This window comes from Anopheles coluzzii, chromosome 3, assembly GCF_943734685.1.
Source record: "Anopheles coluzzii chromosome 3, AcolN3, whole genome shotgun sequence".
Lineage (NCBI taxonomy): Eukaryota > Metazoa > Arthropoda > Insecta > Diptera > Culicidae > Anopheles > Anopheles coluzzii.
In genome coordinates, this window is record NC_064671.1 from 12926799 (window position 1) to 12940899 (window position 14101).

General features: G+C 46.7%; 4 protein-coding genes across 7 annotated transcripts in view; 3 read left to right on the top strand and 1 right to left on the bottom strand.

Moving 5' to 3' along the window:
• The first annotated feature begins 307 nt into the window (after window positions 1-307).
• On the top strand, window positions 308-6650 carry LOC120958869 (inactive hydroxysteroid dehydrogenase-like protein 1). The gene is made up of 5 exons (XM_040381937.2): window positions 308-957; window positions 1073-1306; window positions 1554-1774; window positions 1883-1978; window positions 6056-6650. Exons 1-5 carry the CDS (start codon window positions 780-782, stop codon window positions 6302-6304), a joined length of 978 nt encoding a protein of 325 aa, XP_040237871.2. The 5' UTR covers window positions 308-779; the 3' UTR covers window positions 6305-6650.
• Window positions 6651-6769: 119 nt separating this feature from the next.
• Window positions 6770-7888, top strand: LOC120958930 (transmembrane protein 231). The gene is made up of 2 exons (XM_040382016.2): window positions 6770-7282; window positions 7355-7888. Exons 1-2 carry the CDS (start codon window positions 6818-6820, stop codon window positions 7886-7888), a joined length of 999 nt encoding a protein of 332 aa, XP_040237950.2. The 5' UTR covers window positions 6770-6817.
• On the bottom strand, window positions 7889-8929 carry LOC120958931 (mitochondrial import inner membrane translocase subunit Tim21). Its single transcript, XM_040382017.2, has 2 exons — window positions 8759-8929; window positions 7889-8629 (listed from the first exon to the last, which is right to left on the bottom strand). The coding sequence occupies exon 2, from the start codon at window positions 8626-8628 to the stop codon at window positions 7951-7953; it is 678 nt and encodes a 225-aa protein (XP_040237951.1). The 5' UTR covers window position 8629; window positions 8759-8929; the 3' UTR covers window positions 7889-7950.
• Window positions 8930-11200: 2271 nt separating this feature from the next.
• LOC120955412 (solute carrier family 66 member 2) overlaps window positions 11201-14101 on the top strand; it is a 28279-nt gene continuing 25378 nt past the window's right edge. For 2 of the 4 annotated variants that reach the window (XM_040376261.2, XM_040376264.2), the window contains exon 1: window positions 11283-13303. In XM_040376261.2, coding sequence (XP_040232195.2) covers window positions 13101-13303 — 203 coding nt within the window. In that variant the 5' untranslated portion in view covers window positions 11283-13100. The other 2 variants (XM_040376263.2, XM_040376262.2) reach the window with 2 other exon arrangements.

Consider the following 14101-nt stretch of genomic DNA (forward strand, 5'->3'; position numbering starts at 1 on the left):
TAACCAACACATGCCACACAATTATTAGCTCGACAGAGCTCGATAGATTTTTGTTTACCAAGACCTTCCTGCTATAATTTCGATGATCTATGTGAAGCGATCTCATCACAAGCATCTCGAACAACAAACATTTCTTTGGTGGAATCCATACAAGTACGCCAAAACACACACAACTTTACGTGCTCTGTTCGGGCACCGAAAAAAAAACCCTTCTCTGATTACGCTCGAAACCAACCCCGAAACCTAGTAAAAGGTCACGCGCGTAGAGCGACGAACGGAGTGTGCTGTAGCCGAACCGCATTCGCCGCAAAGGCCGCACAAGCCGAATCCACCCCAAGCACGATCGCACGACTGCTCCAACAGCTAGCGACGCTTCAGTTCTACGCTGAACTTCGAACGAGTCGGAACCAACGGGTCGCGGACGGTGCTGTGTGTGTGTGTGAGATCCTCCAAGTGTTAAAACGGTGCCGACTTCCCTCAGCAGTGAGCCTAGATGCCCCCAGGGTTTGCTTAAAAGCAGTGGGGCATTACATTCAGTGCGTGATATCTTTGTAGAGCAAATCGTTTGTGGCCGGTACAGTTCGTGCGTCCATGACGTTCCGGCGGACAGTTTGGTGCGCGCGTACGACCCTCGACCTCGGCGCCCATTGCGTGCGCCGTTAACAGTGTCACGGTTTAAGTGAACTCAATCAACGGGCAGCTTTAGTGGCCGGCTAAGTGCAGTGCCAGCAGATAAGAGCACTATCAAACCGACGTAACATCGAGCAGACCCGATAATCATGCTGATAGCGTCCCAGCTTGCCCTGTGGGGGCTGGCGTTGATAGGCGTGTGGGCATTGGCCTGGTGGATGTACGATAATCTAAAATCGTTGGCACAAATTGGTGTCGCCCTGCTGGCTCCCTACTTTGCCCCGGCGGAACACAAAACGCTTACCGAGCGGTATGGAAAATGGGCCGGTATGTGTTGTGCGGTGCCGGAAGTTCCAGTGATCACCATGACCCGCCGGTGCATTGCATTTTAAATTTAATTTCCATCCTTTTTCTCCATTTTACATTCCAAACACGCACACAGTCATTACCGGCTCGACCGATGGCATCGGCAAGCAGTACGCTTTCCAGCTGGCGAGCCGTGGCCTCAACGTCGTGCTAGTCTCACGCTCCACCGACAAGCTGGTCGCGGTGGCGGCCGAAATCGAGTCCAAGTACTCGGTGAAGACCAAATGGATCGCGGTCGACTTTAGCAGCGGGCGCGAGATCTACGATCACCTGCGCAGGGAGCTCGAATCGGTGCCGGTTGGCATTCTAGGTAAGCAGCTGGCGCACTCCGTCACTAATGCACCCCAAGGTGGGCAGCGTTTAGAATGGTTCGAATGTTGAATGTGCAAAATGCAAATCTGCATCCACATCGCGCATTCTACTCCCGGCGTGCACTCTACATTTTAATGGCGTTAGAACGTTTGCCGCATTTGCGCAAACCGGCGCACACTTGAAGTGACTGGTTCTGGGCGACTAGCTAACTTCGTTTTTGTTTTTGTTTTGCCCCGTCCGTACAGTAAACAACGTTGGCGCGAACGTGGACTACCCGGACGATCTTGATCACATTCCCGAGGACAAGCTGTGGCAGCTGATCAACATCAACGTCGGTGCGGTAACGATGCTGACGCGCACGGTCCTCCCGGGCATGAAGAAACGCGGCCAGGGTGCGATCGTTAACATCTCGTCCGGTAGCGAGCTTCAACCATTACCGTATATGACGGTTTATGCGGCAACCAAGGTAACTGTTGGACGGCATCCTGCCCACCACGGGACATCGAAATGTCATTGCCTAATGCTTTCTTTTGCTTGAACAACTTCTCCCTTTGTCGGTCGCTGGCTGACGTAGGCTTACATCCACAACTTCACCCTCGCGATGCAGCAAGAGCTGGAACCGTTCGGTATCACCTGCCAGCTAGTGAGCCCCATGTTTGTAACGACCAAGGTAAGCTGATCGCGGGTCTCACACGTCTAGTGAGTGTCCTCCGTGCGATGTCGAGTGTCAAGTTCTGATCACGCAGACGGCGTGCGGCTAGAGAGACTCGCCTGAAGCGAAAGGGCTTGAAGTGTCAAGTGGAACCACTTTTTTCCAAACAGTCGTGAACTTTTGCCGACAAGTTGCCGGCAACATTAGACTCAGTGTGTGTGTGTATGAGCGGTAAAGGCATTGATTAGTGATTGAGCGAGTGAGTGCAGTGAACCGCAATATCTGATCACCTGCGTGACTAAGCCCCTTACATGAGGCATATGATTAAAAGTTTTGCAAGCAAAAGCATAAGAGCAACACTTTACCCATCCGGTGATCGTTCAGCACAGTGACAGTGAGGATAGCAAATTGCACAAAGTGTCTGTGTGGTGTTATAGGAAATTGGCTTCAGCAAGCACACGGAATATGCAAAGTGCGCAGGAGAGTAGCTATGTGCGGCCTCGCCGCTGCCCTAATGTGTGTTTTTTCAATATTAGCAATGAAAGGAGGACAAACAGTGGCCGCGTTAATAGTGTGCTAACAGTTGTGGCCCTGCTTCAACAACCAACGACCGATGGATTGTGTTTGTGACAGGCAAAGACACACAATGCAAGACTCATTCGAGGCAGTGCGGCGATCATTTGCAGAAGATAACGACAAGCTCCTGAAGCCACTTGTCCAGCAATTTGTTTTCTGCTGTCTTGAAATTAAAGTGTTCATAGTGATGCCCTTTTTGGGTGTTCGATGTCCCATGTCAGTTTCCAGAAAGAGGCAACTTTGAAGGCCTTTTCGATGCGGTTCTAAACATCATTTAGAAATGATCTTACACCGGAATAATCCGTTCCATCGAGTTCATTGTATGAATGATTCAAAACCCAGCTCTCCAGCAACTTCAACAAACAAGAGCTCGTGTCGTCTCTTGAGGTAGGTCCGGTATTAAACCGGACCGCTTTACCCAGTTTTTCCCCACATTTCCACAAGCACACACGCGAATCCCGTTCGAATCGCACGACGGCGGCACCTGCTCAAGGCCAACCAGGTGCCAGTTCGTGAGACGCTATGCCACGACGCAAACCTCAAGAAGCAGATGAAGTAATACAAGTTCTGGGCCTGGGAGAAATACCATCCGGAGGCCACAAGCGGATCGTCAAAATAGTGGCAGTGGAAGGCAGCAATCAGACGATGCCGCGTTTTGCAGTCGTAACAATTTGTGAAAATCGTAATGCAGATGCATTGCTGGCGATGGGTTTTAATGCGCGAAAAATTGCCAACCCGGCCTTGCTGAAAGGATGCCTTAAGTTAATCGTGACCGGCATTTTTCCTGCTGCAATTCACCTTGCGATAGTAATAAAATAGCAATGAAAAGGGTCGTAAAAGTGTGTCCGAAACGGTGTAAACAATGTGCGCAATTTAGTTAAGCGTCGTTTGACCGATTGACCAGCCAACATTAAAACGCAGTGATGCGGAAAGCACTTTTTTGCGTTAATAATGATTGAATGAACAATTGGCTTCGTGCATTGGTGAGGATCATTTCGGCGATCATTACGAAGCAGCTGATACCTCAACTCTTGCCTGCAAATGTGAAATCTCCGATGGTTCTGAACTTTACAATAGTTTGTTGATCGGTATCGATCTCTAGTAAATGATGGTGGGAGATCGTGTACATCGATAACGATCGTCGCATGCAGTTCAGATGATCGTGTACAATCTTACGTAGCTTACCATACCTTCGTTTGGATGCTTCACAACGAGCAAGTTGCAACGTGGATTGAGGTCGATCGTCGCTAACATGCATGAGTAATGTGCAGTTAAACCTTGAAAATGGATCTCTTTTTTCATATGATTGATAGCGATCATATGATGTATGCTTGAGACAAAGACAACACTTCGCTTTAAGCTCTTTTTTTTTGTTTCTTTTTCAATGTTTGTGTTTGTTTATTTTGTTATGTTACTCTATCATTTTTCATTGTTCTTTTATTTTTTATATTGCTACATCGCCTTTTTTCATTTGTTTTGTTACATTTTCTAATATATGATGTTTTATCTCTTTTTATTACCGGTTGATTATTCTTTTAAATAATATAAAACTTACTAAAATATTTGTTTTATGAATTTACGATTTGCTGATTTACACCTATAATTTCACTACTCACATGTTCAAGTGCTTCAAGAAGAGAATGTTTCATTTGTTATTGTTTAACTTCTTTTATCAATTCTAGTGGTTTCAATTAACTTTTACTTTTAATGAATGTTAATTAATTATTTTGCGGATTAAAGGGATTAAAAATCTAAACCAGATTCTAAATCTGCAATCTTTCTCCTTGCGCACTTGAAACTATTTCCATAGACACTATATCAGTTGCTGCAGTTGCTCTCCCGTCTTGTCTGAATGAAACGACGTTGCCTTCAGCCACCATTTAGATAATATTTCAGCTTCGCCAGAGCTTTTCGGCTTCCACTGAAGCTACGCGGTGAAGGGCAACTGGTTTTTGTTTTTGTTTTTTTAATTCATTTTTTTTACACACCCCAAACCTCGTCCAACATTTCACAAATATTTGCCACGGTAGTGGTAATTTTTAATGCAAACGAATCGCCTTACGCCCGCGCCCCCGTCCATTCGTCGGGAGGTCAAAAACGGTGGCCGGTTGGTGGCCGTGACGCTCGAAACCGTTGCATCATCCAAGCGGGGAATGTGTAGCTGTAGTTTACGTTGCAGCAGCTGGCCCGTCCGGCTAGAGTGTTGAATGGTTTTGATCATAGACAAGGTGGTTCAAGCTCTTATGCTGCCATCATCCATTTCAATTTCGCTCCGATCGATAAGTGGGCATAATTGCTGCTCTACTTTCAGGCGCGATTTGCAGGGTTTTTGCTAACGCAGAGGTGAGAGATATTTCGGATTACTATGTGAGCAAACGAAATTGCACTGATCGATGGTTAGTACTTATTCCTATTAAATTGCAAGTCTTGTTAAGCTTTATTAAGCTTATCCGGTTTTTTGTTTTAATTGTTCTTATACAGTAAGAATATATTCCTAGATGTTTTATTGTTTATGAGAATTTCATGGCCTTTCAAAGCTTGATAATACTTTTGCAGACTGTTGTTTTTGAAAATTGAGACGGTTATGAAAGTTCATAGAACAAAAATATGAGAAATTTCAGATGTGTTTAGAATTTCGTTTGGAAATTCGAATTTAATAAACACGTATTAGAAGCAGTTAGAAATCAAGCATTTCTTCAAAGTGTAAAAAGAAAACATAAAACAAAATCATAACAGAGAGAAATTCAGCATGCTATGTAGCTTGGATTAAGTTTCCTACAGTCATGTAAATGTTTCTGTAGTTTTTCTTATTACTAAATGGTATTATTCGATTCTATTTGGGTCAAACCCATTCGAAATAGCGGAACCTATGTTGGTTTTTCCACGCTCCACCTAAAATGGGATACCAAACATTCGATCGTTTTCTGGTAGACGACGAGTTCTTGTGATCATTTATATGACTCCACAATCGCAAAACAGGTTTACCAGGTGTCTGGAAACATCGCTAGAAGAAACTCTAGCAACGGCAGTAAACAACCAACCATAAGGTATGCCTTCTGGTTTAAAAATACTGGCATGCCCACAGGCCAACCACTGCTAGCGACAGCTTGAATAACATCTTCAGGCTACACAAACGATAGTATCTTACACGCGACATGGCCTCCCGTCACTAGGAGAAGTAGTTTACCTTAAACGTTCGTGGCGAATTCTGCTCCGTTCGATCGACACGACGATTATTATGCAGCAAGCACCGTTCTTCGTGTAGTGCAACACACTACAGAACGGTGGCATAAAGTCGATGTTGAGCTCTTTGAACATCTTTACGAGAATTCATTCCTTCCCTCGGAGTAACTTGACTGAAGTAATTGCGAATTAATTTTACTTTTTTCCATACTTTTCCAATGGTTATTTGAGTGACGGTTCATACATATTGTCCTGTCTCTCCTTCATTTTTAGTGCCAATACGTTCACTAACCACCAATTTTCCCCCTCTCTCTCTCTCTCCCTTCCTGCTTCCAGATGAACAACTTCTCTACGACGATTATGGAGGGTGGACTGTTCATACCAAACGCAGAAATGTACGCCAAGTTTGCCACATTTACGCTCGGTAAAACGAAGCAAACTACCGGCTACTGGTCGCACGGCATACAGTACGGCGTGATGAAGCTGGTCCCGGAGTGGATCCGCACCATGATCGGGGGCATGATGAACAAGCAGTTCCGAAAGGAGTACTACGACCAGCAGCAGAAGCCAGCTCAGGCCAGTTAAGCGGGGGAAAGGGGCTTTTTTACCTGGCCGTCCGAGTTGATGGACGATGTGTTGATGCATTTGTAGTTTGTTGAGGGGAGTGGCATTAGACTGCCGAGATGTGCTTGTTCTTGTTCTTTGCTAGCTGTAAGCCCCAACACGCTTAAGTAAGTATTAATCTGTCGTTGTTGTTCACTCGCGAAACAGACTGAAGTACCCAACGGTGCCCAAGAAACTGTTGGGTTTTGTGGTTTTTTTTTCAGATTTTCTATAAAACTCTGTAGATTGTGTTGTGTTAAGTTTGCTAAAAATGTTACTTGGTGCAATTAATTGTAAAATAAAGCGTAGATTAGACAACACGGAACAACGGATTTTAACCATTTTCAAACGCATAGTTCCACCGAAATATCACAGATGTCGCCACAAGCGTTTGAGCGATTTGCTTTCAAACCGTTGCTATGGTTACACCAGCAACAAAACATCCTAAAGAAGCACCGAATAAACATCTTCCGCAGGGAAAAACCGAAACGCATCATGAAGCTGTTCAATTTTTACAATAAATCCGTTTACATTCAATACCGCAATCAGCTCTGCTCCACAACGACGGTCGTCGTGTGTGCGCTAACCCTAGCTGCGTTCGCTGTGCCGTACTACTTGCTGTCTTCCATCAGGCAGGGCGAACTGTGGGACCAACAGCGCACCGTGTACGAACAGCCCAAGATGTCGTTTCAGTACTCGTATCTATTCCTGGCGGAAATGGAAGATCCCGAAGAGGGACGTGCTACCAGCGCCTCGGTTGTAACGTGCAGTTCCTTCCCTTCGTACAACACGCTCACCGAACAGCTACATCCGTGCAGTGACGTACAGGTGATTCCCACCGATACGAATCACGACCACACACTCGACCATCTTTCCGTCAGCATCAGCTTCAACCCACCCGACCGGGCCAGTCGGTTGTCGTTTTACACGTTTTACTTTTTCCTGGAAGCAACCGTATCGGTAAGATCATAAAACGATTTTTTTTAATCATTTGCTTAATATCCTATACGTTTTCTTTCTCACTCCTCGCAGTCACAGTGTCGGTTCGTTATTCCCGCATTTGTTTCGTTGGAAAAAGTCCCACCACCTGCCGGACGAACGTTCCTGTCCGGCACGATCGTGCACAGTGGATTGATGGCCACCAGGCAAACGGTCGCCCTGCAGTGTCCGTTCTTTATGCGGCATCAACAATCACACTTTAGTGATCGGTACTATCCGAACGAAAATACCACCCTGGATGGATTCCAACCGCGTGTAATACGAGCGCAGATAGAAGCAGCCAATCCGGCGTACTATGAATATCGACCCCAACATACCGACTGGACGATGGACGGTTCGGGAACGGTACGTGTGCAAGTCGATGTCGCAATTGGAGGGAACGAAAGTACATCCGTTGCCTTACTCTACAAAACGTCCCTGTGGTGGAAGCTGTGCCAGTTCTGGGGCAGCTATTTCCCCCTGCTGATCGTTTCCCTGTGGTTGGCGGAGAAGTGCAAGCAGTATCTGTTCGAACGCTTCTTTCTGCGTGCGGTTGAAGTGGTGCCGTGGAAGAATAAATACAACTAGTGCAGTCACGCGAACGCTTCGTATCACACAATGGTTGGATGTATTTCGTTCCGAGACAGATTTCAGAGGAAAGGCTGCGGCATCGGACTGCCGGCCGAACGCATCGCGTCCTGCTGCAGCCTGTTGTCCTCCAGTATGATCGGACTGTGCGGGTTGTAGTCTAGCTGCACGAACAGATACCGATACTCGTACCCACCGGAGTCGGTTTTGCGCTTCTCCAGATGCACCGTGCCCCGGTTCCGGAAGCCCTGCACGTGAAACTGCATCCGAATGTACTCCACCCCGTCCTTCACGTACTGCGTGTGGGCGACACGCGTTCTCCGTCCGCGGCGCGTTTCCTCACCGTAGCCCTTGATCGGTGCCCCGAGTGCGTCCTTTACCCGGGGCTCTTCCTTCACCCGCTCCAGCGCTTCCGAGTAGATGTTGTTCGGGCTGTCCGAGGAAAACAGCTCCCAAAAGATGACGTAGAACAGCATGCCGGTGACGCCGACACCGAGCAATATTACGCCCATGTAGCTGGCGGTTTTCGTGTTTTCCTTCACCCGCTCCCCAATTGGGCGTACATCGGTCGATACGTCGGTTCGGTCGCTGCCGGCCGAGAGCGATTTCGAGCTGTGGTTGGGAGCATTTCCGGTTGAGTATCGGCACACCAGGGAGGGAAGCGGTCGAGTGTATCGTAGCAGCGACAGGGAAAGGCTGCGCTGTCTGACTAGTAGTGGACGCAGTGCCAGGAGGGACATGCTGTAATGCAGTTGAGAGCTGTAGTGTGCTTGGACAACGAGGAATTACGATACCGTGTGGAATAATTATGTAAACATCCCTGGTTTAGGAGGGGCAATGTACTGCTCCTACACATGGCAGCTAGCTCACCTTGTAGCAAAATGCTGGAAAATTCTGTTTTATTACACTTTTAGCGCAGTTGAATGCTATTAATTGGGTCGAACCCTTTACTAAATTAGATAAATACAACAATTATTAAAATTCTGCAAAGCCGGCAGTATTTTGGCTGTCAGCTGTGTTTACGTATTTTGATACCACAACAAGGGACGATTCCCAAACAACCTTTTTTGACGGCACGGATGTCAACATAACGAACTGTCCTACAGCTGTGCTACAAATCAAACGAAATAAATCACGTTTTAATCAGGCCCGTGTCATTGCTTTTTCGCACGAGATTTCATCGTAAAAAAGTAAAAATAATCGGTTAGCGCTAGCACGAAAATTTTAGGAATAACGAAGCTGGGTATTTCGCAAAATTACTCAAACTTAAGTAATACTTTCGAGGAAAACCGTGAAACTCGACTTACGCGGGAAATTCGAGATACGCGGTATTTTGTGACCATTTTCGGTTTCCATTCACCGTGTGTCTCAAGGACCGCCTGTACTGCTATACGACCAACTTTTGTACCGTACCGAATTTTCTGCGAGCCCTCCCAAGTGCCACAAATCCATTTAACGGCCACTAAACGGGCTCTAAACGAATCAAGCTCTCTACCGAAACGGAATATAGAAAGACTTCGTTTAGCAGACGGCGAACGACTGATGCATTCTTAAAACAGTAAAAAAGCGGTGTTGCCATCTGTTGGTGGGATACCCAGCCAGTGGAGTTATCCTCGCTTTGAGAGGTTTCTCCTTCCCTCTGTACTGTTGAATGGTTTCGCATTGAAGTTAAGCATCATTATAACTAGAGCGGTGATACGATTGCTTAAATACAAAACTCCAATGAAAATAATCAGCACTGAATCAAGTGAGATTTGAATAATAGTCGATGGTGTTGATACCCACTCATCTGACCACACGACCATTCATATAGATTTTTGCTCGGAAAGTTAGAAGGGTATATTAGTAATAAATTGATAAAACTTGTCGAAAAACATTGCAAGAAAAGGACAGCAATATAACGATGAGTTATAATACTACATCTATTGGACAAACTAATTAAGCTTTGTAGCTTTCGTTTTTTTTCAATCGATATTTGATTTTCGAGTCATTTAAGCTTAAGTTGTGGCGCTTGGACTCAAAAAATTAAAAAAAGCGTCTGAGTTTTAGAGCAAATTTAGGGTAACCAGTAACCAATAATAAATCCATCCGAGTTCTAGCGGACGTATGAAGGAGTCAAGATGAAATATTGTTTTCAATTTGCGAAACAGCAGGCGCGATTGGAACTTATTCGTGCCTATTTCGTTATATTGAGCTACAGCCGGACTGAGCTAAGTTCGTCGAACGCGCGTCGTGTATTTGCGGCCTCACATTCGTCTGGTGTGAAAATGCTCCTTGGGTCATCTATAGAAGCAGTGTAACCGCGCCCTATGCGCTCATCACTGTGGGATTTTGAATCACTTTTTGAAGATAATCACTTATAAACACAAAATCAGACAACACATTACTTGTTTTGCGCACAAATGTGTCAATTCTGCTATTTTGGATTAATATTGTGCACGATGCTACCCATTACGTTTGATTTTCTTTCATCTTTTCGAGAACAAAACAACAACCAAAACGGTTCACAGTGGATTTTCACACTGGTCAAAATTGAACGCCCGTTGACAGTTCGGTTGTCAGCAAATACAAAATCACAACCAGAGTGGCCAGATTATTTTTCGGTAGTTTTCGGTAGGTTAAAACTCGAAACTTAGGGCGGTGGCAACGCACATCGGATCCGATTTTATCGGACGAGATTTATATGGAATTTGACAGATAACGTCGGACGTGCGATTTCGTCGTCCGACGTTATCTGTCAAATCCCATATAAACATTTGACAGGCCATCCGATAAAATCGCATGCGATAAAGCGTTGCCACCGTCCTTAACGCGAGTTTAAAGAAGTGGAAGCAAAAGAAGTGTTAAGCGAGATGGGGGGATACTAATGCGCAAGATGAAAGTTCCATTTCAAAAGAATATGCATCCTTTACCTAGGATATGGATTAGATTTGGTTCAGCGGTTACACAAATGAAGGTCTTTCTGAAGTGTTGATCTGAAAATTGTACTAGGAATTCTAAGCCAAAGAAGGACTAAGATGCTCATTCTTTTTTCTCAGTGGAGGCAAGTTCTTTTTCTTGGGGCTTCACGCGACCGCTTAGGGCCACTACAGTGCTCCATTGGATACGATTTTATCGTACGTGCTGTAATTTGATTTTCGCTGGATTATTTAGATTGATTTGATTGTTTGGCTGAGTTTTGTAGTTCAATGATTAAAAAATTGAGATTTTTTCCTTCAAACCTTTTGGCGGATATATATAAATCGGTATTTCTGGTCACTCTGACCGCAGCCCACTGTCTGTTGTCATAGTGCGGCAGGCGAGCGCAGGAAGAACAAGCAGAAGTAGGGAAAGTAGCGAGCGAATCGTACACGGGTCCGTCGGTCCGTCTGCGGAAGAAGCAAAGGCAGTAATAATAATAAAGAAAAAACGCACGCAGTCGGTCGCGCGTGTACTGCCCACCCGTACGGGCGCTACACACAGTTCGTTATCACCAGCGAAGGAGAGCGAGCGCTTTGTTCTGCATCGCATCAGTTGGTGCGGTACAAGTGCGGGCTTGCAGCTCCGTTTGTGGGCCGTTGATAGAATTTCACAAGTGCGGCTGCGACAGATTCGACTCATTCCGCCGATCATCGCGGCCGTGCGAGGAACGACGAGCCGCTCGGAGCGTTTAGTGTAATTGCATTTGTTAGGCCACCGTTTTTCGCCCAAATTTTCCTTCCTCTCCCCCTTGCTGAAGTGAAGAAAGTTTGCAAGCCCGCAGGGGGTGGTAATTCTGCAGCGCAAACGTTTGTGCTGCAGCAAAACACGGCCTCGGAAAAGTCATCTCGTCACCGTGTGTGTGTGTGTGTGCGCGCTAAAAATACGTTCCCTTTCTTCCACCTCACCAAAAAGAAAAAAAAAATTTGTGTGTGTGAGTTTTTTTGGCTTTCATTGCGCGTACATTTTCCACTCCGTGAAAGCCGCCTATGACGGACGGACGCTTTTCCTTCCAATCGTTGCACCCGCCGCACGAAACAAACCTAACACCACCAACACCATTAAAAGCGTTTGCAAATCGCAAATCGGCCAAAGGAGGAGAAAGAAGGAAAGAAAAACGAGGCCAAAGAAAGTCACACACATCGTTGGCTGAGTGAGCGGAAAAGCTGGGCCAGATTCCGGCGACTCCTCCCGCCGACGAGACGAGATTGGCGAACGAAATCAAACACTTTTGAAGGTGCCATTGTGTGTGTGTCTCAGTGTGTGTTTGTGTGCACAATTTCCACACATTCGGGAACGCGTCCAGCGGCGGTGTCAGCAACGCATAGGAGGCGGTGATGGTGGGAAAACTGTTTGATATCGCGCGTCAGAAGCAAAGGGGTTGTTTAGGCATCAAACGACGCGTCCTTTGAAGCACCGAGGCGACGTGGAAATTACTCTTGTGTGTGTTTTTCATATTTTATTTCCTTCGTTTTGTTGTCTACAGTCTTCATTCTTGTCTAAACTCACGTGTGTTATCAGCGTTTCCGGGAGCTTGAACCCGAGTGTATGTGAATAAGCTGGAACAAGAAAAAAACAAAACCAAAATCAACGCCCTGTGCTACGTAATCTTGTAGTTTTGAACGCAATACAAACCCCGCCGTATAGTAGTGTGTCTGTATGTGTTTGTTTGTGGCCAGATCTTGGTGTTCACAGCCTCCCAACAGCCACACAAAGGCCGATAGAGCGTGTCGTCAAGCAACCCGTGTCAAGGCGGTCTCCGTGACCACTCTCCTCGTTGATGGACAAGCGACCGTCAGCGAGCCGAACAAAGTAGTCGCTGGTGTGTTCACTTCAAGCTCTCCAGAAGCCATGTCTATTTTCATCCGGCAAACTGCACCAAGCTGCTAGAAAAAGATTATTTATCCGTGATCAAAAATAGTTGAATCTACCCGCCTCCCCCCATCCGGCAGGCGGCAAACCGAGCAGACGATGCAAATGCGCGGGGCCAACGACGCTCTTGCCACGGTGCAGCATCCCTTCCCGCAGCAGCAGCAGCTGAACCCGTGCGGCACGAGACAACTGCAGCGGACGGAGCCCGGAACCGGTGCGATGGTATAATAGAGTCGCTTACCTTCCAAAAAAAGCGAGAAGCAACCACTCCGAAAAGGGGAGCGAATCACATTTAATAAGACACAGACAAAACGCCAGCCAAGCTCACACACGTCAGAAAGAAGGAACAGGCAGGAAGGAGGGACACAGACAGACCCCCAAGATGGATTGGATTATCAACGATGAGCTCGGGCTGACGGTGGGCCATCTGGTGGGCTGGACGTCGGCCTCGTTCATGGTCGTCGGCGGCGTCCTGCCGTACATCCCCCAGTACCGGCAGATCAAGCAGACGCAGGACCCGGAAGGCTTCTCGCTGCACGTCTGCCTTGCCCTGCTGGTGGCCAACACGCTGCGAATACTGTTCTGGTAAGTGTGTCGACCGGCCTTTCGCCGAACTCGCGGCCGTTTAATCCCTTTTTCTTCGTAGCAAATTGTAGGAGATGGAACTCTGGGGGCTATCTCGCACCCGAAAAATTCGCCGGATGATATAAAAGCGGATACTTAAGCACATTCATACCCACCCTCCCTCGTGGTGCAAGGATTAGCGTGCGGGCGCAGGGAGCGTAAAATATTCTCAAAAACATTCCAATCGATCGCGTCAGCGGAAGGGGAAGGGAGGAAGTAATATTTCTCCAACCTTTTGCAAGGACATTTTTCCGAAGGGCCATTTTTATCCAACCCGGCGATGAGAATGTCTGTGACCTTTCCGTGCGAGACCGTATCATCCAGCCCGAGTCCAGCCCATTTTTTTGGTGTTTTGTATAGAAATTAGGCAAAAAGGTAGCATTCTTCCGATTCTTGGAAGAGAGAAACAAACCCAAAACGACCCGGATGTCCGGTCCCGGGCACAAGGCACTTGGTTGTAGTTGTAGAATTCGATTAGGTTAAACGAAATGTGAGAGCTGAGAAGCCTGAAAACATAAAATCAGATAACAATCACCCACAGCCCAATATAGTGTGGGTCCGGGGGAAAAAACGGCATTCACAATTTCTTCGCCAGCTCTATCGTCTTCTAACGCGAGGCCTTGGATTCTGGCTGACCTAGGGCGGGACGGCGGGTCTTATCGGTAGCAGTGACCGGGCCCCAAGGCAAGGGCAGTAGATGATGGAATGGTAGCGCTTTTTTGGTGCCGGTACATTGTGGCGATTGTGGTAAGCGATTCG